The following is a 26,798-nucleotide window of genomic DNA, read 5'->3' as shown; positions in this document are numbered from 1 at the left end:
TGTAAGTGTTTAGAATCCTATCCCTAACCTCCTTCACCCTGGCCTTCTCTTTCTGACCCTTCATCCCCCTTCCTTCAGCCATTCTATGGAAGGTGTGATCTCAGGCTCTCTCTCACACTGAGTTTGTCATAGCCCCTTGGTTGAACATTCTCCAGATTTGGGGGTAAATGCCACCCTCATGGGCTTTCCAGGTGGGCTAGTGGTAAAGAACCTGCCTGACAATGTAGGAGATGTAAGAAATGCAGGTTCAATCCCTGGGTCAGGAAGATTTTCTGGAGGAGGGCACGGCAACCCACTCCAGTATTCTTGCTTGGATAATCCCATAAATAGAGGAGACTGGTGGGCTATGATCCAAAGGGTCGCAAAGAGTTGGACACGATTGAAACAATTTAGCCACCCTCATGCTTGCCATGCACTCATAACATAATCCCAGGCTCCAGTTCTGGCAGCTGCCTAATGTACTGGTTTATTCTGAGCTCAATCAGCTAAAACCCTCAGCATCTCTTGCCAGGTCCAATGCCGTCCAATGCTGTCTCCTGCATCCTGGTTTCGTGTGGCAGATTTTATGAACATATGCACAGGATCTGACATTTATATCAGCTGAGTCTGGCCCATGTGGCCCACTGCTCTCAAGATCTTTTTGGTATAAATTATTTTTTCCCCCGCATGTGGGCATGCTAAGTCATTCCAGTCATGTCTAACTCCTTACGACCCTATAGACTGTAGCCTGCCAGGCTCCCCTAACACTTCTAATGCAGCCTCAACTCTATAAACTAGCCCCTCCAAAGACCCCATTGGATTGTGGTGCCAAGTCTCCTTAATAACATGACAACAGACCCTGTGATAAGGCATTTGGTTAGTAGTAGACTCTGAGAGGAGAAGGCGATGGCACCCCACTCCAGTACTCTTGCCTAGAAAATCCCATGGACGGAGGAGCCTGGTAGATTGCAGTCCGTGGTGTTTCGAAGAGTCAGACACGACTGCGTGACTTCACTTTCACTTTTCACTTTCATGTATTGGAGAAGGAAATAGCAACCCACTCCAGTGTTCTTGCCTGGAGAATCCCAGGGATGGGGGAGCCTTGTGGGCTGCTGTCTCTGGGGTCGCACAGAGTTGGACACGACTGAAGCGACTTAGCAGCAGCAGCAGCAGCAGCAAACTCTGAGAGGGTGTTGACCCTAGGAGCAGGGGATGCCGGGAGGTCCAGTCTCTCAGAGCAGGGGGTCTGGGGAGAGTTTGGGCTTGGGAAAGCAAGGCATTCTGGGAGAGTGTGGGCCTGGACCAGGACCTTAGGAACTCACCTTCATGATCACCCACTGCATGAGGCCCACGTAGTAGAGAACTGACATGGCACAGCTGAAGAAAACAATGATGGGCAAAACCTGCCAGGAAAGAGCACAGATCTCCGGGTTAAAGCAGACAGGCGGCAGGATACCACACAGGACCCCAGTCAGAGACCCCAGTCAGCCTGCTTCCTCCAAGAGCCTGCCACTCAGAGAACTGACAGGGTCAGGGGTGCAGCTCTGAATTCAGTGCATGGAATTCCATATGGGACCACTCTGGAGGCAGCTGTCCTCTCTGCTCCTCTCTGAACATTAGCCATCTATGCAGCTGTCCCTGTGGTGGAGGGGGAGGACTTGAGTTTGCCACTTTTTAAGATATATATACAGATATATATATAGATTTATTTATTTGCCTGTGCTGAGTCTTAGTTGTGGCATGCAGGGTCTTCAGCTGTGGCACATGGGATCTAGTGCCCTGACCAGGGAGGGAACCCAGGCCCCCCTGCATTGGGAGTAGGGAGTCTTAGCCACTGGACCACTAGGGAACTTCCGAGCCCACCACTTTTTATCACCTGCTTCTTCATCTGTAAAATGATGGGGAGGAAGTGACGACCTCGCAGGTTGTTGTAAGGATTTAAGGAGCCGGCTCAGGGCCCAGCACTTTGCATAGGGTCTGTCCTCCACCCGGGGTTCAGTCCCTGGCCCGTGACGCTGGCCTTAACCTCTTCCTGTGCTTCGGGCTCCAGAGGCCCTCCTCTCTCTAGTGTTCTGCTTCTGCCTGGTGCCGGCGAGCTCCAGATGACTCTTATTGTGGACCAGACACCCGCATTTCCTCCTGTCACCCCATTTCCTATTTCCAGGCTTGCCACTGCTCTTCACTGACTCCAAGCCTCCACAATTCTCCCTTCAAAGCTTCCTCACATCCATCCCCTCCTCCCCAGAGCCATGTGTTCCCCACCCCAGTGCTTCCTCACTGCAGACTGACTGACAACAGCAAGGACTGGCAACAATGCAAACATCCTTCAGTGAAGAGAAGTGTGATGACCTATGGTGTGGCCATGCACTCCAGTCAGGAATTGAGAGGGAGGAAGCCCAATCTGAGCAGCGTGGGATGATTTTCAAGATAGGCTGTGAAAGGAAAAAAGGGGAGGTGTAAAACAGGAAGCATGGTATGCTACTTTATGAGTAAGAAAGTGGGGGTGGCGTGGCGGGTGCTCTTGTAAGCACAGATATCATTAGATGAACATGCAAATGATCAGGAATGGCAGCTACCTTGGGGATGGAAGTGGGTGACTTGGGGATCAGGGTGGGAGGGATACTTCCGTGCATGCTCAGTCACTTCAGTCGTGTCTGACTCTTTGTGACCCCATGGACTGTAGCCAGCTGGGCTCCTCTGTCCATGGGATTTCCCAGTCAAGAATACTGGAGTGAGTTGCCATTACCTCCTCCAGGGGATCTTCCCAACCCAGGGATCAAACCTCCTGACTATCCTGCATTGACAGGTGGATCCTTTACTACTGGGTCACTGGGGACACCTGGGAGGGAGACTTACTTTTTACCAAATCCCCGTTTGTACAGTTGTAATGTGCTATTTGTTCCAAACAGCTTATAATAAGTTATACAGAACTAGTAGCCCACTAGGTTCATCTGTCCATGGAATTCTTCAGGCAAGAATACTGGAGTGGGTTGCCATTTCCTTCTCCAAGGGATCTTCCCAACCCAGGGATCAAACCTGTGTCTCCCGCATTGCATGCAGATTCTTTACCGTCTGAGCCACCAGGGAAAGCCAATAATGTGGTAAGCTAAAATGTAAAGTGGGGAAAGTGGAAAATTAAAAGTACTGATGGTCCAGTGGTTAAGAATCCACCTTCCAATGCAGAGGAGGGGGGTTCTATCCCTTGCTGGGGAACTAAGATCCCACCTACCTCGGGGCAACTAAGCTAGCAAGTTGCAACTACTGAGCCCATGCACTCTGGAACCCAAGCTACAACCAGAGAGAAGCCCTAGTGCTGCAGTGACAAGCGGGGGTGCCAAGATGAAAGATCCCACGTGCCGCAACTAAGACCCAGCACAGCCCAAAATAATAAATAAACAAATATTTTAAAATAATTAAAAAAATAAAAGCATAGAAAGGCTGGGAGGCACACACCCAAATAGTCAAAGTAGTTGCTCCCATGTGCTAGGACTGTGGACATGTTGTTTTCTTCTTTCTCCATTTCCAGTTTCTCACCTGCTCCTATAATTTCTGGTAAGAGGCAGACCCTTCTCAAGGGAGGGCAGCGCAGGCAGAGGAGGGCTTTGGGGGAGGTCCATTTGCACTCACTGGGTTCCAGATCCCTGGGGAATATGCAAATAGAAGGAGGGGTGCAAGGGCCAGGAGCTCAGAGGAGGGTCCGGGCCAGGCCTTGGCTGAGTGCATGTTGAGGCCACGGGGCAGATGGAGTTCACTGAGGAAACTTCCCTGGATGACAAGAATAGTGACTGAGGACAGGGGCCTGGGGTCAGCATCCCTGGAGGGTGAGGGGAGAAGGAGGGGTGTGTGGTGGAGACAGAGAAGAAACAGAGAGGTCCGAGGACTTCCCAGACAGGGTGCGATGGGAATTGAGGGCAGCCTTTCTAGAAGAGACAGTCCATCAGCAGTGCCAGATGCATGCATCTGAGAACTCTGGAAAAGGTAAGGACCTGGAGGGACGCTTGGCACCTGGCGATGCCGGGGTCCCTGGTGACTTAGGTGAGAGCAGTGTCAGGGGGATGGGCACAGAAGCTGGGTATCAGTGTGCCTAGGAGGGAGGAGGACATGAGGAGGTAGAGACCACGAGGAGGTAGAGACCACAGGACAAGCAACTCTTTTGAGAAGCTTAACTATGAGGGAAGGAAGAGGGGCTGAGCAGACTTCCCTGGCGGTCCAGTGGCTAAGCCTCTGCACCCTCAGCGCAGGAGGTGTGGGGTGAATCCCTGGTCAGGGAACTAGATCCCACATGCTGCAACCAAGGGTTCACATGCCACAACTGAAGATCATGCATGCAGCATGCTGCAGTGAAGAGAGAAGATTCCATGTGTCGCAACTAAGACCCGGACGGCCAAATAAATAACCTTTTTTTTTTTTTCCACAGAGGGCTGTAGAGAGGGGTGAGGAGTGGAGGAAGAATTATTTTCATTTTTCAGAAGGGAGAATGTTGAGCAATCAAGTTCAAGCTCCAGTTCAAAATGAACTGGGACTACAGCATGGTCTCTGATGAGAGCAGAGCCTCTGCCCCAGCAGCTCTCCTGGAGAAGAGAAACAAGCCTGGCCAAGCAGTTTTCCCTCTCCCTTCCCAAATGAATGCCACAGGTTTTATCTGGACCTGCTCCCCTCACGTCTCTGTCACCAGCTCGCTGCCTGGGAGATGTCACCTGACAGGAGACGCAGGCACTGGGTGACGAAACCCTCTTCCTGCCCCGTGACTCCCCTGGCCGCCTGCTGCTGGACACGCCCCTAACACCAAGGGCGGTGACGGCGTTCTCCTCTGCCCTGGAGTGAAACGCAGGGAGGATCACGTACTGTCTAGGGCCACCTCTGCAATCCATCATGCGAGGGACCGCTAGGCAGCCTGGCAGGTTTGTGTGGATGGCCCAGGCCAGGAAGAAGCCCCCGGGGACAGTGGGACCCGACTGAAGAACTGGGATTTCTCCAGGCATCGACCTAGAGACATTTTCTATCTCTGAGATGGGGCTCTTTGGTGGAAAGGCAGCTGTGACTGGCTGGGGAGGGACGATGTGTGAAGGAGAGAGATGATTTCTAAGGTGGGACATTCGATACTAAATAAGGTCCCTGGGGACTTCCCTTGTAGTCCAGTGGTTAAGAATCTGCCTTCCAGTGCAGTGGAATACAAGTTCAATCCCTGGCCAGAGAACTAAGATCCCTCATGCCACGGGGCAACTAAGCCCGTGAGTCACAACTACTGAACCCGTGCTCTAGAACCCGTGCTCCCCAACACGTGCTCCCTGACAAGAGAAGCCACTGCAGTGAGAAGCCTGAGCACTGCAACTAGAGATAGCCCCTGCTTCCTGCAACTAGAGAAAGACAGCACGCAGCAACAAACACCCAGTACAACCAAAAGTGAGTTAATTAGTTAATTACTAAATAAGGTCCCTGAGTCCAATATGATCGCCTAGTCCAGAAAATAGACCTGGGCCCGGTAGTATGTGAGATCGCTGAAGACAGGGCAGGCAGCTGGGCAGGGCTGCCGTTTGAAGGAGGAGGAAAGTGCCTTTAAGCCCTGCTACTCATGAACTGTGCAGTCCTGCCATGAGCCATGTCCCCAAGCTGTGGAGACTCGAAGATCCTCAAAGCAACTGAAAAGTGAAAGCTTAGTCTCTGGGTTGTGTCTGAGTCCTTGTGATCCCATGGACCATCACCTGTCAGGCTCCTCTGTCCATGGGATTCTCCAGGCAAGAATACTGGAGTGGGTTGCCATTCCCTTCTCCGGGGGATCTTCCCAACCCAGGGATCGAACCTGTGTCTCTTGCATAACAGGCAGATTCTGAACCATCTGAGCCACCAGGGAAGCCCCAAAACAACTAAGTTCGACATAAATTCACTTCACAGTGGAGACAGTGAGGCTGTGAGGTATTGGTTACCTATCCAAGGTTACATAGCTGCAGAGAGACAGGTACCTCCTGGCCACTAAACAGATTACAAAGGACCTTCCAGGATCCTAAGGAGCTATTCCCCGGGGCCAGTCCTGGAGCCTCATTTCTGTGTCTTAAGGAGTGGCATTCTCTCCAAGGGAGAGCCCAAGTTGTAGTGGCCTCGAGTCAGTTCTGGTCACTGCTTCGTGGGCCCACTAGTACCAGCGCTCACCCTTACTCAAGGGAGAAGGAAGTTACAGCACCTCCAAGCCAGTGGTTCCCAAGGTGTGGTACCTGGACTAGCATCATCAGCTGAGAATTTGTCAGAAATGCTTATTTTTGAGCCTCAGCCCCAGACTTTCAGTCAGTCAGTCTGGGGTGGCCTTGAGAGTCTGGCCTTTCCAGATGCTGCTGGTCTGGACGCCACAGTCTAAGAACCACTGCTCTAGAGTCTAGACCAGACCCTCTGAGCAGACGCCACCTCCTTCCCTGGAAACAGGCTCTGAAGGCAGGACTAATGCCACTGGGGACCTGGCCCTGCTGCTTTCTCTCCCTAAAGGGAGCTGAGCCAAGGCTTCTGACTTCCCAAGGCTGTCCCCACAGCCCCCCACACCCAGCCCCCAAAGCCTAAGCCTATGGACAGAGCCCAGTCACCAGCCCCAGGCCATGACAAACCACAAAAGCCCAAAGCTTGAAAATTCCTCTGGGGAGACTGCTGGTATGTCCACCTCACCACCAACATTACAGAAAGGCACAAGGGACCTGCTCCAAGGCCAGAAAATCAGGGCAGGCCTCCTGATTTCCTGCTCACGCAGACACCACCACCACCACACTTCCTTTCCATTCCCTCCTCTGGAAATCGTGCTCACTATGGTTACCAGTGGACCCTTAATGACTCAGTCCACCGGCACTTTTCAGTTCATGTGTGTGTGTGTGTATGTGTGTGGCTTAGTCGTGTCCGACTCTTTGAGACCCTATGGACCATAGCCCGTGAGGCTCCTCTCTCCATAGGATTCTCCAGGCAAGAATACTGGAGTGGGCTGCCATCTCCTTCTCCAGGGATCAAACCCAGAACTCTTGCATTGTAGGCAGATTCTTTATCGTTTGAGCCACCAGGGTAGCCCAGGTCTTATCTTACTTGACTTTTTGGGTCAGATTTGGCATTGATGACTACTGAGGACTGCAGAGGCTGCATCAGGCAGACACCCCAAAACCCTGGGGAGATGAAAATGTTTTCTTTCTCCCCAGGGGTTCCTTGGGGAGAACATTTCAGCAGCACCGCTGAGCTTAATGAGTGTGCACATGTTCCAGAGGCTGGAGCGACAGTAAAGGATGGAGTGAGCGAGTGCTCCTGACCGGCCAGGCCCAGGAAGGGTGAGGGAGTCTGGCGGGGAGAGGTGATCATGTGTGTGGAAAGTTACTAGAAGGGAGATGGAGCCAAGGAGGAATGACTAATCAAGATGCTACTGCCAGGAGGTGGCTGCCACGTCAACTGGGCCAGGGAAGATGGAGGGTTGAAGGAGTCCTGGGCAGACCCGGCTTCCTGGAGAAGTGACAAGCTGAACCCCAGCCCAGCAGGAAGCAGCTTGGAGTCTGAAAATCTGAGTTAGCTTGGAGACTTCCCCACGCTGACACAGGCCAATAGCCCTGGACTAGGGCCACATTATTCATGGGAAGAATGGAAAGAAAGCTCTTGAGTCTTCCACTCGACTCAGCACTAACAAAGCCACCTCCCAGCTGGAGAACAAGCCCCATACTCAGCAAGTGTGTGTGTGGGTGTTTGTATGTGTGTGTGAGAGAGAGAGAGAGAGAGAGAGGGATGCAGGAGTACAGGGTGTGAGTGAGATTCTGTGATTAGGAAATCTGGTTGAGAAAGGGAGTCCTGTGGCCATGAAGCATCTGTCTGAATTCGTCCCTCGTTCTGGCCTGCCTTCACTAAGGAGGCCACTGGCTAATACACTGGCCAGGAGTTTGGGCGGAGGACAGGGCACCCTGGGGGCCAGGGAACAGTTAGTGTTTGACGAGCGAGTGCTGAGCCTCGTTAATGATAAACCCACCTATTTGTTTTCTCTCTCTTGACTGAACATCCAATCTCAAAGCCTTTAGCAACTGTGAATAGGTTTTTATCTTTATCACTACTGTTGTTAAGGATGCTTTTTGTATTTAAAAGGGAGACCTGATGTCACTGACTTTTACTTAGTGTGAGGAAGAAAACAGCACTTAATTAGAAATCCACCACCCGGTTCTAGCCGGGTCTCCCTCTTAACCCACGAGGTAGTTGTGCCCAGGTCACTGCCCCTCTCTGTAGTGTGGTCTGACCATCTGTGATATAAAGGGGAGGCCTGAAGTCCACATCACTCCCTCTTAGCCCAGTGGTCTATGAACCCCTGATTCTAAAGTGTAATTCAGGGAGAGATGCAAGTAGCAGGTATGTGCAAATTCTTCTAGAAAGGGAGGAAAATAACAGTCAAAGTGTTAGTCACTCAGGCCTGTCTGGCTCTTTGCGATCCCATGAACTGTAACCTGTTAGGCTTCTCTGTCCATGAGATTCTCCAGGCAAGACTACTGGAGTGGGTTGCCATTCCCTTCTCCAGGGGATCTTCCCAACCCAGGGATCAAACCCAAGTTTCCTGCATTGCAGGTGAATTCTTTACCATCTGAGCCACCAGGGAAGCCCCAGAAAAGGAGGAAAGACAAGCAGAAGATATTAAGAAGAGGTGGCAAGAATACACAGAACTGTACAAAAAAGATCTTCACGACCCAGATAATCACGATGGTGTGATCACTGACCTAGAGCCAGACATCCTGGAATGTGAAATCAAGTGGGCCTTAGAAAGCATCACTACGAACAAAGCTAGTGGAGGTGATGGAATTCCAGTGGAGCTATTTCAAATCCTGAAAGATGATGCTGTGAAAGTGCTGCACTCAATATGCCAGCAAATTTGGAAAACTCAGCAGTGGCCACAGGACTGGAAAAGGTCAGTCTTCATTCCAATCCCAAAGAAAGGCAATACCAAAGAATGCTCAAACTACCACACAATTGCACTCATCTCACATGCTAGTAAAGTAATGCTCAAAATTCTCCAAGCCAGGCTTCAGCAATACGTGAACCGTGAACTTCCAGATGTTCAAGCTGGTTTTAGAAAAGGCAGAGGAACCAGAGATCAAATTGCCAACATCCGCTGGATCATGGAAAAAGCAAGAGAGTTCCAGAAAAACATCTATTTCTGCTTTATTGACTATGCCAAAGCCTTTGGCTGTGTGGATCACAATAAACTGTGGAAAATTCTGAAAGAGATGGGAATACCAGACCACCTGACCTACCTCTTGAGAAACCTACATGCAGGTCAGGAATCAACAGTTAGAACTGGACATGGAACAACAGACTGGTTCCAAATAGGAAAAGGAGTACATCAAGGCTGTATATTGTCACCCTGCTTATTTAACTTCTATGCAGAGTACATCATGAGAAACACTGGGCTGGAAGAAGCACAAGCTGTATTCAAGATTGCTAGAAGAAATATCAATAACCTCAGACATGCAGATGATACCACCCTTATGGCAGAAAGTGAAGAGGAACTAAAAAGCCTCTTGATGAAAGTGAAAGAGGAGAGTGAAAAAGTTGGCTTACAGCTCAACATTCAGAAAACTAAGATCATGGCATCTGGTCCCATCACTTCATGGGAAATAGATGGGGAACAGTAGAAACAGTGTCAAACTTTATTTTTTTGGGCTCCAAAATCACTGCAGATGGTGACTGCAGCCATGAAATTAAAAGACTCTTGCTCTTTGGAAGGAAAGTTATGACCAACTTTTACAGCATATTTAAAACCAGAGACATTACTTTGCCAACAAAGGTCCGTCTAGTCAAGGCTATGGTTTTTCCTGTGGTCATGTATGGATGTGAGAGTTGGACTGTGAAGAAAAATGAGCATCAAAGAACTGACGTTTTTGAACTGTGGTGTTGGAGAAGACTCTTGAGAGTCCCAAGGACATCCAACCAGTCCATCCTAAAGGAGATCAGTCCTGTTTATTCATTGGAAGGTCTGATGCTGAAGCTGAAACTCCAATACTTTGGCCACCTGATGTAAGGACTTGACTCACTGGAAAAGACCCTGATGCTGGGAGGGATTGGGGGCAGGAGGAGAAGGGGACGACAGAGGATGAGATGGCTGGATGGCATCACCGACATGATGGACATGAGTATGGGTAAACTCTGGGAGTTGGTGATGGACAGGGAGGCCTGGCGTGCTGCGATTCGTGGGGTCGCAAAGAGTCGGACACAACTGAGTGACTGAGCTGAACTGAACTGAACCCTGGGGAGGGGGTGGATGCAGCAGCAGGCTGGAAAGATGACACCTTCAGTGCTAAATGGGAGAGAACTAGGGTGGGGGCTCTGGAGGACAGCTGCTGCTCTGATAACCCAAGGCCTCCCCCCTCACTTCTTTTGGCAACAAAGTTACCTTCCTTTGGGAAACCACTCTGACTCCACTGTCAGCCCCATTTCCAGGTTTGTCACATCAGACAGGTATCTTCCCTGGCTACAGTTCAAGGATGGCATACACCTGCAAGCCAGCCTAAAAAGATCCCACTCTTAGATTTCCTGCTGGGCTAATGGAAAACAAGCTCGCTCTCTCTCTGCTAAGGTTGCTAAGCTGGTTGGATATAAGCCTGGTATCTCTTTGCTGCAATCTCAAGAGTGCTTCTCCAAGACTAAAACTAAAGCCAGTGCTAAGAACATAGAACCTGGGGACTTCTCTGGCAGTCCAGTGGTTAAGAACCCACCTGCAAGTCAGGGGACATGGATTCGATTTCTAGTACAGAAAGATTCCACATGCCCAAGAGCAACTAAGCCTGTGCTGTGCTGTGCTTACTCGCTCTGCTTTGTCTGACTTCTTGCAACCCCATGGACTGTAGCCTGCCAGGCTCCACAGTCCATGGAATTTTCCAGGCAAGAATACTGGAGTGGGTTGCCATTTCCTTCTCCAGGGGATCTTCCCGACCCAGGAATTGAACCCAGCTCTCCTGCATTGCAGGCAGACTCTTTACCCACTGAGCTATGAGGGAAGCCCCACAACTATTGAGCCTGTGCTCCAGAGCAGGAGTTGCAACTACTGAAGCCTGAGAGCCTATAGCCTGTGCCTCTCTAATTCGGTGAACCTCAACAAAGAGTAGTCCCTGCTCTCTGCAACTAGACAAAGCCCATGCACAGCAACAAAGACCCAGCGCAGTTTCAAAAATAAATGAATAATTAAAAAAAGAGAGAGAGAGAGATTTTCTATTTAAAAAAAAAGAAAAGACGAACACAGAACCAGGATATAAGCAAGGCAAATCCCAGGTGATGTTGAATACTTGGATACAACGGGACATGAAGTCTCTGGACTTCTCAATTATCAGAATTAACCTTGCTTTTTTGTTGTTTGTTTTTGCTTTGTTTAATCAGTCGATTTGAGTTGTATTTCTGTTATTTACAACTGATACAGTCAGGAGCTGAGCATCCCACTCAGGAAGTATGGCCTAGACTCCCAAATGCGGCCCCACCTTACAGCTGGGAGGGACTAGAGATCAAAGGGTCCGTGTCTTTGCTGTTCTTCCCAGGCAGGTATGGTATCTGCCATCCACACCCTTCTATCCTAGAGAAGAGACACGAACTTGGAATATAAGGGCACCCTGTAAATGGAACTGCTGCAGGTCCTACAGGAAGCTATCTGCCTTGTTTCTATAAGGAGGAAGTTAATAAGTCCCTGCTTGTCCTAGGCAATAATCCTTCAAATTATGAGTTTTGGAGGGTGGCTTTCACTCACTCAGAGCACCAGATTCCCCAGCTTTGGGTGGGAACAGGAGATTCCTGCCCTTCCAATTCCAGTTTCCCATGCCCTGGCCTTAGTGATTGGGCCCAAAACAGTCACATGACCCAAGGCAGATCAATCTGAAACCTACCCTGGAATTTTTTAACTAGAGCAGGCAGAGAAGAACTGGCCTAGTTCTGGGTGACATGCTGTAAGCATGAGTATCTGGTGTTGCTGGGAGCCAGGAAGAGATCTGGTATGAAAGAGTGAAGCTGACACTCCGGGATGAGCAGAGATTGGAAGCTGAGGGCTGTGAGCCTGGCCACTCCGGGGCCCCGGTTTCAGGTGGCACCAGCTCTATCTTGCTCCAGTTAGTGAGCCAAGAAACAGTCTTCCCTTTCTCCTCCATTTAAAGCAAATTTCAAGTGAGTTCTGCCACTTGCAACAAAATAGGCCTGAGAAATACTGTTTTCTTCTAAACCAAACAAAGACCCAAGGTGTGGGGCCCCTTCATTTCCACTGTCTACCAAGGAAAGGGCCCTGATATTAAAGCACAGGAGCTAATAAGCAAGAGCATCACACCTGTTCCAATCTTGATTCCAATACTCACTAGCTTTATGAACTTGCACAAGCAAAAACCTCTCTGAACCTCAGTATCATCATCTGTAAAAAAGGGATAATGATATTATTTCCGCCAAAGTTGCTGTTCAGTCACTAAGTCAGGTCCAACTCTTTTCGACCCCATGGACTGCAGCATGCTGGGCTTCCCTGTCTGTCACTATCTCTTGGAGTTTGCTCAGACTCATGTCCATTGAGTTGATGATGCCATCCAACCATCTCATCCACTGTTGCCCCCTTCTCCTCCTGCCCTCAATCTTTCCCAGCATCAGGGTCTTTTCCAATAAGTCGGCTCTTCACATCAAGTGGCCAAAGTATTACTTCCAAAGAATATTCAGGGTTGATTTCCTTTAGGGTTGACTGGTTTGATCTCCTTGCAATCTAAGGGATTCTCCTCCAGCTGTTTTTAAGTGAGTGCCTGACACGTAGTCCTCACTCCATAACTAGTAGCTGTTCTTATGACTTCCTTTCCCTAAGCTTTTCTGCTCTGTTCCACCAGAATCTCAGGTCAGAGTGGTACATCTCGGATTTCTAGGGGCCCTGGAGCTTGCTGCAAAGCCTGTGTGTAGTTATTGGTTCCAGGGATTTGGGAAGCTCTGGCCTCTGCTGGGGAGGTTTGAGGAAAGAAGAGCTCAGCCCTGGTCTTGGGCCAAAGGACATGCTGCTCAGGAACACACAATCATGGGAATGGTGGCCCAGCCAGAGGAAGACTGGCTGTGTGGGAGCCCAACTCTTCGCCAAGGGCTCACAGAGCCAGTCATTCCTAGCAGGCAGAGAGACTTCCCACGTGCACAGAAGAATCACCATTTATTCATCTCATCATTCAGCAAAAAGCAGTGTCCCAGGCACTGGGCAGGGTGTTTTCAGGGCTTGAGGTCAGTTAACCAACACTAGCATAAGAACCAGCCTGAGAGTCAAAGAATCGATGCTTTTGAATTGTGGCGCTGGAGAAAGACTCTTGTGAGTCTCTTGAGCAGCACAGAGATCAAACCAGTCAGTCTTAAAGGAAATCAACCCTGAGTGTTCATTGGAGGGACTGATGCTGAAGCTGAAGCTCCACTACTTCGGCCAGCTGAAGGCAAAGGACTGACTCATTGATGAAGACCCTGATGCTGGGGAAGATGGAAGGCAGGAGAAGGGGGCAACAGAGGATGAGACGGTTGGATGGCATCCCCAAACTCAATGGACTTGAGTCTGAGCAAACTCCAGGAGATAGTGAAGGACAGGGAAGCCTAGTGTGCTGCACTCCATGGGGTTGCAAAGAGTCAGACAAGACTTAGTGACAGAACAACAAGGGTAAGAAGCAGGCTTTGTCCTCAAATAGCTAAATGGAGAGCACAGGCGGCACTACTGGTGAAGAATCTGAGAGACAATGCAGGAGATGCAAGAGACAGGAAGATCCCCTGGAGAAGGAAATGGCAACCCACTCCAGTATTCTTGCCTGAAAAACCCCATGGACAGAGGAGCCTGCTGGGCTACAGTCCATGGGGTTACAAAGAGTTGGCTATGACTGAGTGACTAAGCATGCAAGAGCAAACACAGCTGCAGCATGTGGAGCTTAAGTGATGAGCTGCATACAGCTGGTCTCTCAGCTGTATCCTCCCCCGGGCCCGCCCGCCTCTGTTCCCCACGGTGACCTCTCTTCTGGACGGTGGCAGTCTGGTGGTCCCTGAGTCGTCACTTGGTTGTGAGGCAGCCTCCTCGCTGGTCCCCTATTCCAAGCATCCCAGCTACAACCCTTCCTCTCTACTATTGAAATCACAACCATCCCAAAGCTCTAGTCAAGTCCTTCCATGCTCAAAAATCTTCAATAACTCCTCATCTCCTGGGGGACAAAATCCAGGTGCCTCAGCCTGGCATTTGAGATTCTTAAAGGACTTCCCTGGTGGCAAAATGGATGAGAATCTGCCTGCCAATGCATGGGACACAGGTTCGATCCCCAGCCTGGGAAGGTTCTACACGCAGCAGAGCAACTAATCCTGTGCATCGCAACTACAGAGCCCACATGCTGCAACTGCTGAAGCCCGTGTGCCTAGAGCCCATGCTCTGCAACCGGAGAAGCCACCTCAATGAGAAGCTTGTGCACTGCAACAAGAGAGACGCTCTCACTCTCCGGCAGAGAAAGCCTGCTTGTGGCAGTGAAGACCCAGCACCAATAGACAAATAGATAAAAATTTAAAAAGACACGGCCCCACCACACTTGCAGTTTATCCCCTAATCCATCCTTTCCTTCAAATAGCTTACACACCCACTGAACTGAATTATGTCCTGTTACCTTACACGGCCCAGCACTTTCTCACCTCCACGCCGTTGCCCAGGCATTGCTTCTTCCCGCTTATCTCTGTGTGTCCAAAATTTTTCCTGCCCTGAGGCTCCAATTCAAATACCACCTCCTTCAGGAGGCATTTTCACTGTCCTTATTTTTAAAACTCTCTCCCTAAATGGACTGCCCAGGCACTTTCCTTTGTGCCAGTTACACTTGAACCTGACTGCCTGGGGAGATCCAACTGCAGTGTTGTATTTTGCCTTGTAAAGTGTGAGAAGCCACCAGCTGCCATTCTCTGTCCGGTGGACGTGACAAGTCACCCCGGAGCAGGACCTCACTGCTCCTCCCTGAAACCTTGAGTGACCCCTACTTGGAGATGTAGATGTGAAGGGAGCTGTCCCTCCCAGCCTCAGCCCTAGGAGGGTGGTGTTAGGGGACCTTTGGAGGGGCTGACAGAGGCTGCCCCCCTGATCATCTCCCTGCACAGAAGTAGTGATCTCAGAAAAACGTGATGGACAAATTTGTCCTGAGAGGACGGGAACCTGGTCCCTCTTGCTTTCCTCCCAAGGCTGACATTACTAGAACCCTTGGATGGAGTGGACGTTTCCCAGAGAGCTGCTGGGGCCAACAGACACCGAAGCTCCCAGAGGACCTCACCCTGAGTCAGGGCTGGGGGCGGGCTGCAGGCGTCTGGACTCACAAACTGGCTTGACACCAGCTCAGAAGGCGATGCCAAGTCTGTGACTTGGGCTGGAAGCTTCTGAGACCCAACACCCCCAGCAGGATTGGGGAGGCTCTGGGAACAACGGCTGAGTGATGGCAAAAAGCAAAAATCCCTGGAACTGATCCTGCATGGTAGCCCCACGGTGACAGTGGTCCAGGACATGCTGGAGTGGGCGGCACCAATTCCCATCTGTGCTGCTATGGAAACAGGGCAGAAACTAGGGCCAGCTAGTGGGGAAGCGGGGCCCAGGGCTCTCTCTCTCTCCCCACCTGGCATTTGGAAGTGAAACTCAAACCTGGAGCAGCCTCAGGGTCCTGAGACAATTTGGGTGTGAGGCAGGTGGAGAAGCTACACTTGAGATCTTACTAGAGACACATAGGTGCCTGGGCAGTCAACTGGACAAAGAAGAAATATAACCACAGTTCCACCCAGAAACAGTGACGCAGTCCCACCATCGAATGCTCAGCACAGGCTTCTGGTTCGATCCCTGGTTTGGGAAGATTCCACATGCCATGGAACAACTAAGTTGGTGTGCTAGGGCCACTGAACCTGAGTTCTAGAGCCTGGGAGCCACAACTACTGAACCCACATGCTGCAGCTACTGAAGCCTCACACAGCAAAAAAGACCCAGCATGACCAAAACTAAATTAAAAAAAATTAAGGTTGGGGCTCTACAATTACACAATAGTCTTTGAGTCTTTATTTCAATTTCCTCTATAATATTTTGCACTGTAGTAAGTCAGAAAGAGAAAAACAAATATCACATATTAATGCATATATATGGAATCTAGAAAAATGGTACAGATGAAACTGTTTGCAAGGTAGAAAGAGAGATGGAGACATAGAGAACAAACAAATGTATGGATACCAAGGAGGCAAAGGAGGGGTGGGGTGATTGGGGAGATTGGGATTGCCGCGTATACACTACTATGGATGAAATAGATAACTAATGAGAACATACTGTATAACACAGGGAACTCTACTTAGCGCTCTGTTGTGACCTAAATGGGAAGGAAATACACAAAAGAGGGGATATGTGTATACATATAGCTGATGCACTTTGCTATACAGTGGAAACTAACATAATACTGTAAAGCAACTATACCCTAGTAAAAATTTTTTAAAAACATATTTTGCACTGCAGAAGGCACATAATACACATTTGCTGAAAGGAGGGAGGGAGGGACTGTAGGTCTAGGGGAATCCAGAGGAAGGACTTAGAGTTTGCAACTAATCAGGGCAGGTTTCCTGGCAGAGGTGGCTTGAAGGGAGGGGCCTTGAAGGAGGAGCACGCGAGAGGATCATACGTCCCTGTAGTATGTCAGGGGCTAAGGTCACAGCAGATGCCATCTACATGTCTCCACCTACTTTTCTCATCATCAGCCTCCCAGCAATTCTACTATTGGGGGATTCACTTTTTAGGAAAATAATACAGATATATCTTACTTTTGCAAGTTTTCCAAAAATATACTGAAAACATACTCCCATGTGAGCACATTGCCAGGCGCCTCCCAGGACCCCAAGGTTTAAGCCTCATTAGCTTCCAGTAGCTGGGCTCCATCAGCAGGAGCCCTCCCCTTCCACTGGGCCGGGCTTGGACGCCCCACTAGCTGGAGGCATCCGGCAAAGGCTGCTAAATGCTTTGTGAGCCAAGAGTCAAGCTGACCTGAAAGGCAAAGACATCTTTGACCAGAGCCTCCCCAAACACGAAGCTGGAGCCGGACTCAGTGTAGCTCAGGAAGATCTGAAAGGAGAAAACAAACAAAACCAAACCCGGGAGTGAGGCCAAGAAGGGTGGGAGGAGGAAGCAGCAGCAAGGGAACCAGGTTGGGGCGACCTGGAGAGGCCTCACCTGCTCCTCATGCCTTCCCAGCAGCCCAGGAGAAGAGAAGGAGGGCATGGGCAGAGCCTGGATGTGTGGGTCCTCCCTGCCCCACCCGAAGCCCTCCCTATAGAGAGTGCATGGAAATTCGAGATAGTGAGAGAAGGATGAGTATAGGATCAACCTTGTGTCCTCCATAACTTATATTTTAAGAAGTAAATCATGACTGCCCAATGATGAGAAGGAACTTAATGATACTAAAAAATGGTTAAAATGAAAAAAACAAGGTTAAAATGATAAATTTTGTGTTATGTGATTTCATCAAATAAATGAAATTTAAAAAGTGTAACTTCAACAAACTGAATATTATTTTTAAACACACATACACACCAGTATTTTGGCCACCTGATGCAAAGAGCTGACTCATTGGAAAAGACCCCAATGCTGGGAAAGATGAGGAAAGGAAGAGAAGGGGGCGCCAGAGGATGAGATGGTTGGAAGGCATCACGGACTCAATGGATTTGAGTTTGAGCAAACTCTGGGATATAGTGAAGGACAAGGAAGTCTGGTGTTCTGCAGTCCATGGGTTGCAAAGAGTTGAACATGACTGAGTGACTGAACAACAACAACACATATATGAACTAAATCACTTTCAATTTTTAAAGCACTTTTAACTATTGTTAAGTTCCTTCCCTGATGAGGACCGAGGGCAACAAGCCTTGGGCCCAGGTATACTAGGAACCTTCCTGTTTTGAGATTCTCTTCCACATCAGGCCACCCTCCGAAAGGACTGCTTGTTTGGGCAGGTGGGACCAGGCCTGAGGGAAGCAGTGGCTGTGCTGCCCAGCCTCCCACTGCCCAGGGGTCTGGGGCCCCACACACACCCACCACTTGGTCACAGTCCAGGCCACCTCCCTCCAGTGCAGAGGCTTATCTTCCATCTCTGGCACCCCAAGACGCCCGGGCAGCTACACCCCATGTACACACCTGGATCTGGTCGCCCAGCCACTGAAATGCAATAAACCCTGGTTCTGTTCTGATGACGACAAGTCCGAGTACAAATTGCAGTCCAAGACCCCAGAACACAGCCCGCCAGGACACCTGCCACCCAAGAGAAAGGTCCAGGTGAGCTCGGTATCTGGGGAGGTCTACAGGGAGCACGTGGGTGAGGGCAGAGGGCACAGCACTGCTGAGGGGCTCTGGGAGCTTCGGTCAGCCTGTAGGATGAGGCCTGGACCCAGCCGGAGCTATGGGCCTGTTGCTGATGGTTACATCCCCCATGGAGTGCAGAACAGGCCACAAGGCAGCAATGGGCCTGTGCAGTGCAGGGGCAGGGCCAGATCTAACCGAGGACCAGCCGGGAGCCATGGCACTTGGTCCCAGGGCATCGGCTGGGTGGGCGGAACCCTGGCCTCAGAGCCTGGCCTCAGCATAACCTTTGTCGATCTGGGCCTTCCCCATCTCTCCCACATAGTCAGGGCTCCCAGCCACTCTGACCCCACTCCCTCCAAGCACTTCCTCCTCCCCAGCAGAAGGGAGCTGGACACCTAACGGCTGGATAACCTCTCGGCATTGAATGACTTCTTAGCAGTGATCCCTTTGCCCAGGTGTGGCTCTGGAGTCTGGGGGGAGGTGTTAACCACTGTGAAACAGGGAGGGGACCTGACGCTGGAGAGAGAAGGGGCTGCAGCCTCCTCTTGGCCTGACAACTAAGCACTCACTGCGCGGTGATGCTTCGAGACAGCAAAGAGGAAGCCAACGAACACGCAGATTCCGCCAAAGGACACCAGCTGCTCAGGCCGCTGAGAGGTGTCCAGAGCCAGCCACAAAACCAGGCCCAGGAAAGCAGCAAGGGCTAGACCCCTGCAGGGGAGGGGCGGAGAGTCATTACTGTCAGCATCTCCCCACTCCCACACAATAGCACCCAGGGCCCCAGGAAAGGGTACTCAGGGCTGGTGGAGGAGAAGGGAGAGAGGGCTGTGTGACCTCGGGCAGACCACCTAGCCTCTCTGAGTCTCGTTTCCTCATTGGGTAAATGAAGCCAAAGACCCCCTCCCACCCGCAATTCTCAAGATTGCTGAGAGAAGTAAATCAGAGGATGTGGGTACCCAGTTTAGCATGGTGCCAAGCACACAGCAGGAATTCTTCATAGCTGCAGTGATGCTCAGCCCAGCCAGCCTCTGGCTTTGCAGGGTGAGGTGGGGTCTGTGTGGGCTGGAACTCAGCACCACGGGCCATGGGCTCTGCTCCCCTAAAGCCCAGAAGTGGTGGTGTCAATCAGAGATACAGAGCCGAGTACCTGAGACCAATGACCGAAAGTGACTTTTACAGCCATGTCTCCCTCCCGGGGGCTGGGATCTGCTTGTCCAGCAGTTATGTCTGTCTTCCTGTATTAGTAGCTCAGTCATGTCCAACTCTTTGCAATCCTATGAACTATAGCCCACCAGGCTCCTCTGTCCATGGGATTCTCCAGGCAAGAATATTGGACTGGGTACCTATTCCCTTCTCCAGGGAATCTTCCCGACCCAGTGATAGAACCTGGGTCTCCCACATTACAGGTGGATTCTTTACCATCTGAGCCACCAGGGAAGCCCTGAATGTCCAGGAGGCAGCCTAACAATTTAAGAGCCCAGGTTCAGGGTCTAACCCTGACCCAGTCTTCAACTCCCTGGGTACCACTAATCACAGCTGAAGTTCACTGAGCTCCTACTATGTGCCAGGAACCATGCTGAGTGCTGAAAGACACTCTTATCCTCATCCTGCTGCTGCTGCTAAGTCACTTCAGTAGTGTTCGACTCTGTGTGACCCCATAGACGGCAGCCCATCAGGCTTCCCGTCCCTGGGATTCTCCAGGCAAGAACACTGGAGTGGGTTGCCATTTCCTTCTCCAATGCATGAAAGTGAAAAGTGAAAAGGAAGTCGCTCAGTTGTATCTGACTCTTTGTGATCCCATGGACTGCAGCCTACGAGGCTCCTCAGCCCATGGTATTTTCCAGGCAAGAGTACTTGGAGTGGGGTGCCATTGCCTTCTCTGTGTCCTCATCCTAGAGATGTAAAAATTAAATCGCCCATGGCCACCTGTCTAGAAAGCAGCAAAGCTGAGATTCAAGCCAGGCACTCCAGCAGCAAGTCTGTTCTCTTAACTAGTTCTTTGCATAGTCACCAACCGGTAAGAGAAGGATCCAGGACCTGAACTCAGACGAGCTAACCCCAGAGTTCACTGTTTATTTCTGGTGTGTTTTCCAAACTCCTATTATGCCAGTTCCATTGGCGTAATTTCTGCCTTGTCTCTGAGCCACCTGTATGCCTCTTTACTTACTGCTATCCTTGAGGTTAACTGGTGTTATAAAAACTTAAATGCATGTTTGGAGGTTTATTTGGGGGGGTGGAGGTTTTTTCTTTTATTCTTACAGCTGTAGGTTTTAATTGTATATTTCTTATTTTTAACATTTTAAAAAAAAAAAAACTTTTTACTTTATGTAGGAATATAGCTGGTTAACAATGTTATGACAGTTTCAGGTGCATAGCGGAGCGACTCAGCAATGCATACATATACATACACGCATCCATTCTCCCCCAGACTCTCCTCCCACCCAGGCTGACACGTAACATTGAGCAGAATTCTCTGTGCTATACAGTAGTTCTTTGTTGGTTATCCATTTTATTTTTTTAATATAAACTTATTTACTTTAATTGGAGGCTAATTACTTTACAATATTGTATTGGTGGTTATCCATTTTATTTTTTTTTAATTTTATTTTTATCCATTTTAAATATAGCAATGTATACATGTCCATCCCAAACTCCCTAACTATCTCTTCCCCCTGGCAATCCTAAGTTCATTCTCTAAGTCTGAAGGCCACAAAGACTTTTCTGCTATGTTTTCTTATAGTAGTTATATAGTTTCAGGCTTTACATTTAGGTTTATCATCTATTTTCAGTTAATTTTTTAATATAATGTGAGGCATGGATTGAGTTCCTTTTGTTTCTCTCTCCTCCTCCTCTTCCTTCTTCTCTTCTTTCTTCTACATATGGATATCCCATTGTTCTGGCAGAATTTGTTAAGCTGATTATTATTTCTTCACTGAATTGCCTTAGCACTCTTGTCAAAAAAATCAACTGGTTTTATATATGTAGGTCTTTTTCTGTACTTTGTTCTGTTCATTGATCTATTTGTCTTGATGGCAATGACACATTGTCTTAATTACTGGATCTTTATAATAAGTCTTAAGGACAGTTAGTGAAATGCATCGGCTTTGTTCATCTTTTTCAAAATTGTCTAGGCTATTCTAGGCTCTTGGCATTTGCATATGAATTCTAGAATCATCTTATTATTTCTACCCCAAAAGTCTGCTAGAATTTTGATTGAGATACTATTAGAATCTATAGATTAACTTGAGGAGACTTGATATATTAATAATATTGATTCACTTAATCCATGAACTTGATACGTTGCTCCGTTTATTTAAGTCTTTTTATTACATATATCTCTCAGCACTGTTTCCTAGTTTTCCATGTACAGATTTGGAGGTCTTTTGTCAGATTTATCCTTAAGTATTTCATATGTTTTATGCTATTCTAAATGATATTAATGATTTTAATTTATGATTGTTTATTGTTAGTATATGGAAATATTATTGCATTTTGCATGTTAAGCTTGTACCCTTCAATCCTGCTAAACTCACTTAATGGTTATACTAGCTTTTTGTAGATAACATAGAATTTTCAAGCTTCCCAGGTGGTGCTAGTGGTAAAGAACCTGCCTGCCAATACCAGAAAAGAGATGAGGGTTCAATCCCTGGGTTGCAAAGATCCCCTGGAGGAGGGCATGGCAACCCACTCCAGGATTCTTGCCTGGAGAATCTCATGGACAGAGGAGCCTTGTGGGCTACAGTCCATGGGCTCGCAAAGAGTGAGACACAACTGAAGTGACTTAGCACATAAGCACATAGGATTTTCTGTGTAGATAATCTTGTCTGTGAAAAAAACCTTCTTTACTTCCTTTCTAATCTCCATGCCTTTTATTTCTTTTTCTTACCCAATTGCACAAGCTAGAAACTCCAGTACAATGTTCAAAAAAATTAGTGAGAATAGGGGTTTCCCTGGTGGTCCAGTGGCTAAGACTTCATGCTCCCACTGCAGGGGCCCAGGATTCAATCCCTGGTTGGGGAACTAAATCTCTCATACTGCAACTAAAGATTCCATGTGCCAAAACTAAGACCCAGCACAGCTAAATTAAAAAAAAAAAAAGAAAGAAAGATAAGATGGTGAGAGTGAACATTCCTATATTGTTCTTGATTTCAGTGGATAAGTACTCAGTCTTTCACAATTAAGTATGAGATTAACCATAGATTTTTGGTAGGTGGTCTTTATCAGATTGAGGAAGTTCCCTTCTATTCCTAGTTGGCTCAGAATTGTTTTTCAGAAATGGATATTGAATTTTGTCAAATGCTTTCTCTTATCTATAGGCATCATCATATTGTTTTTCTTCTTATAGTCTGTTAATACAATGACATTGAACCCAACTTTGGACTCCTGGGATAAATCCTTCTTGTTAATGACATATTATCCCTTTGGGATAAATCCTTCTTGTTAGTGACATATTATCCTTTTGTGTATTATTGTATTTGGTTTTCTAAAATTTTTAAAATAATTTTTACATCTTTGCTCGTGAGGGTTATTGGTCTGCACCTTTAATGTGAGTATTGGTATGGGAAAGGGTTAGATCTACCATCTTGCTATTTACTTTCTATTTGTCCCATCTTTGTTCTTTGTTCCTCTTTTCCTATTGCTCTATCTTCTTTCAGATTAACTGTTTAAAAATTATTCTTTATCTCTTTTTTTACCTGTTAGCTATAATTCTTTGTTGTGTTATTTTAGTGGGAGCTTTAGCATTTATAGTATATATCTTTAGTTTATCACAATCTACTTTGAAGTGTTATTGTATCACTTTAAATGCAGTATAAAAATCTTACAGAAGTCTAATTTCATTTCTTTTCTCCTAGCCTTTGTGCTACGGTTGTTTGCTGCTGCTGCTGCTAAGTCGCTTCAGTCGTGTTCGACTCCGTGCGACCCCACAGACGGCAGCCCACCAGGCTCCCCCGTCCCTGGGATTCTCCAGGCAAGAACACTGGAGTGGGTTGCCATTTCCTTCTCCAATGCATGAAAGTGAAAAAATAAAGTGAAGTCGCTCAGTCGTGTCCAACTCCTAGCGACCCCATGGACTGCAGCCCACCAGGCCCCTCCATCCATGGGATTTTCCAGGCAAGAGTACTGGAGTGGGGTGCCATTGCCTTCTCCGACAGTTGTTTACTTCTACATATAATATAAACTCCACCATACATTGTTCTATTCTTGCTTTATAAGTTGATTTTAGAGAGATTTAAATAGTAAGAAAAATAAGTCATTTTATCCACCTACATAGTTACCCTTCCAACACTCTTGATTCCCTCGTCTAGATCTAACTTTTCATCTGGCATCATTTTCCTTCTATTTGAAGACTGTCCTTTAACATTTCTTGTAGTGCATCTCTGGTTTTTAATGTCTGATTATTTCAGCTTTTGTATATCTGTCAAAGTCCTACTTCTCGTTTCTTGAAGGATATTTCACTGGTGAAGAATTCTGATTGACATACTTTTGTTTTCATTTCTGTTTTTTACAGTTTCACTGTTTTCTCATTTGTATTGTTTTTGAGAAGAAATCTGGCATCATCCATATCTTGTTCCTCTGAACATATGTTTTTTTTCCTCTAGCTGTTTTTAAGATTTTTCTCTTTATTGATGTTTTTAAGCAATTTGATTATGATGTGCTTTAGTGTGGTTTTCTTGTTTCTTGTGCTGTTGGTTTGTAGAGTTTCTTGATGCTTGGGTTTATAATTTTCATCAAATTTTGAATTTCTTATCCACTGTACCACCAGGGAAGTCTGGGTATATGTTTTAATTTCTCTCAGATATAACCTAGAAGTAGAATTGCTGGGTATGGCAACTCTATGGATAATATTTTGAGGAACTGACTAATTGTTTTCTATTGCAGTTGCATCATATCATATTATATTTCTATCAGGAGTATATGAGGGTTTCAAATTTCTCCACATCTTTGCCATCACTTGCTATAATCTGTCTTATTTCATTATAGCCATCCTAATAGATGGGAAATGGTATCTTGTGATTGCTTTTTTTTTTTTTTTGGCTATGCTGTATGGCTTGTAGGATCTTAGTTCCCTGACCAGAGATTGAGCCCACAGCCATTACAAAAAAAGCATCAGATCCTAACCACCAGGGAACTCCCTTATCTGCATGTTTTTTTTTAAAAGGAAACTTGATAACAATACCTCAAGTGGAAAACCAGTATCAGTGATTTGTCATAAACAGAAGATGACTATAAAAATAAATCCTCTTATAAATCTGTTTAATAAACAGAAGGCAAATGTAAAAACAAATCTATTTATAAAGAAAATGAAACATTTGTGTACAGGCTGCTTAAAGCATTTTGCTGTGGCATGTAGATCTTACTTTGGGAAACACCCTTGTGCTTCGCACCTGCCTGGCTTAGTCACTGGGTATCTTTGGGCATCAGTTTTCTTCATCAACAAAAAGAGTACCTCTTTTAAACCATAGAAACATTTTTTTCCCCAGCTAAAATGTTTTATGCAAGCCTGTTTATAAAATAGTTGCCTGGTGGAAATGGAAATTGGGAGGAGGGGTGTCTGATGTTCCCCTCTCCAATCTCCCTCACCTGCCCTCTGGCACCTCCAGTTTCCAGAGCTCTAAGGAACCCAGTTTAAAAACCAGGGGATCCTGGTGAGACAGAGTGGGACCCTATGGCCCTTAATCCCCGACCCCCAGGTCCTTTGCCTGCCTTTTGTCTATGTAAAACTTTAGTCAAAGAATAATCAGAGAAATGAGAAATGCAGAAACAAAGGAAAACAGTCAAAGGAGACCAAATAACAATAATGTAGTCATGAAGCAGAGTCAAGGACCTTTAGCTCCTTCTCAAGGAGCTATTCTTCAGATAGTATTCTGAACCATCTCCTGTGAACTGTATCTTACAGATACTGAAACTACGCCCCCATCAGGTGGAAGAAGTTAACTACATGATGACGAGACTATGACAAGCTGCCACAGTTCCGAGAACTGGCCTCAGATGGAAGCAAACCGACCCTGGAACTGAATATTAACTATACCTAAAACAAGATGACGCTGGTCAGACCACCAATGACCAATCTGAAGATGACTGTCCAAGATGACTGTGCTGTTTCAGCATGTAGCCCCCTCCCTCGGCCTATAAAAGCTCTCACCCACTGCTTGTCACGGGGGGAAGTCAGCCTTTGGACAGATGTCCCTGAACACCTTGTCCTGCCCTCAAGTTGCTGGCATTTGAAATAAAGCAAACTTTCCTTTCCACCAACCTGGCCTGTTTACCGGCTTTGGGGCAGCGAGCAGCCAGACCCCACACCTTTCGGTAACCCAAGGGCTTGCCCTGGCGGTCCAGTGACTAAAGCTCCTTTCTCCCAATGCAAGGGCCCCAGGTTCAGTTCCTGATCAAGGAACTAGGGCCCACATGTCATAACTAAGACCGGGCACGGCCTACATAAATATTTAAAACAAAACAAAGAACAAAAGGATCTCAAACTGTTGCTCAGGAAAGTGGCTGGCTGCATCAGAATCCACTTGTGGCTAACTAAAAATATTAACTAATAGGACAAGAATTTGAAAAAGAACAGATACATATTGAAATGGTAAAGCATTTGCCTGCAATACAGGAGACCTGGGTTCGATCCCTAGGTTGGGAAGATCCCCTGGAGAAGGAAATGGCAGCCCACTCCAGTATTCTTGCCTGGCGGGCTACAGTCCATGGAGTTGCCAAGAGTCAGACACCACTGAGTGACTACCACTTTCACTTTCACTTGTATAAAACTGAATCACTTTGCTGTACACTCGAAACTATCACAACATTGTTAATCAACTATACTCCAATATAATATATAAAGTTGAAAAAAATATATTGACTTCTGGACTCCAATTCAGATTGCTGAATCAGACGCCAGGGGTGGTCTCCAGCAGCTGGATGTCTCACTAAGGCTCTGGGTGATCTGATCATAGCACTGATATGGGCCCTCCCAGCTTGAATGGGCTGGGATCTCTGAATTTAGGAAACTGTTGACTCCTGTCCTCAGGTGTGAGAGCCACCTACTGTAACTGGAGCAGAGAATCAGATGGGAAGTGGCAAAATACCACAAAGACACCACAAAGCTGCCTCTGAAGCTACCCAGCAAGACCTGCCCCAGGGCTCCCAAGAGGCAAGCAAAAGCAAGTGTGTGGGCTCCCCACAACCCAGGAGCCTCAGTTGGGACAAAGACTGAAGTCCTCCTCACCCAGCCCTGGCCGTGACACAGGAGCTGACTCAGAGGCCCTCCGCCCATGTGCCTTCCCACCCCCATACCCACTGGGGACTCACTTACCTCTTAAACCAGAGTTTCAGGCAGGGATGCCCTAGAGGTTTGACACACCTCAGCAGCTTTGGCCCCAGCAGCCTCTTGAGCAGGCTGTGGGCCAGGAAGACGAGGACCACACAGGTGAGGACGAACAGTGCCAGGGCCCTCTGGAAATTCAGGATGCAGGCAGCCAGCAGGAAGGCAGTGTATGCTGGGAGTAGGTGGAGGATGAAACAGAGAAGGGATTGTGGA

General features: G+C 47.9%; 1 protein-coding gene across 1 annotated transcript in view; it reads right to left on the bottom strand.

Moving 5' to 3' along the window:
• SLC28A1 (solute carrier family 28 member 1) overlaps positions 1-26,798 on the bottom strand; it is a 90,619-nt gene that overhangs the window by 40,984 nt on the left and 22,837 nt on the right. The window contains exons 5-9 of the mRNA XM_070358340.1: positions 26,574-26,757; positions 18,835-18,976; positions 18,101-18,214; positions 16,958-17,035; positions 1,302-1,382 (exon numbers count right to left, since the gene is read on the bottom strand). Of these exons, the coding sequence (XP_070214441.1) occupies positions 1,302-1,382; positions 16,958-17,035; positions 18,101-18,214; positions 18,835-18,976; positions 26,574-26,757 (599 nt within the window). The remainder of the gene's footprint in view (positions 1-1,301; positions 1,383-16,957; positions 17,036-18,100; positions 18,215-18,834; positions 18,977-26,573; positions 26,758-26,798) is intronic.

The sequence above is a fragment of the Bos mutus genome, chromosome 21 (assembly GCF_027580195.1).
Source record: "Bos mutus isolate GX-2022 chromosome 21, NWIPB_WYAK_1.1, whole genome shotgun sequence".
Lineage (NCBI taxonomy): Eukaryota > Metazoa > Chordata > Mammalia > Artiodactyla > Bovidae > Bos > Bos mutus.
This window is presented reverse-complemented; position numbering and strand designations above follow the sequence as displayed.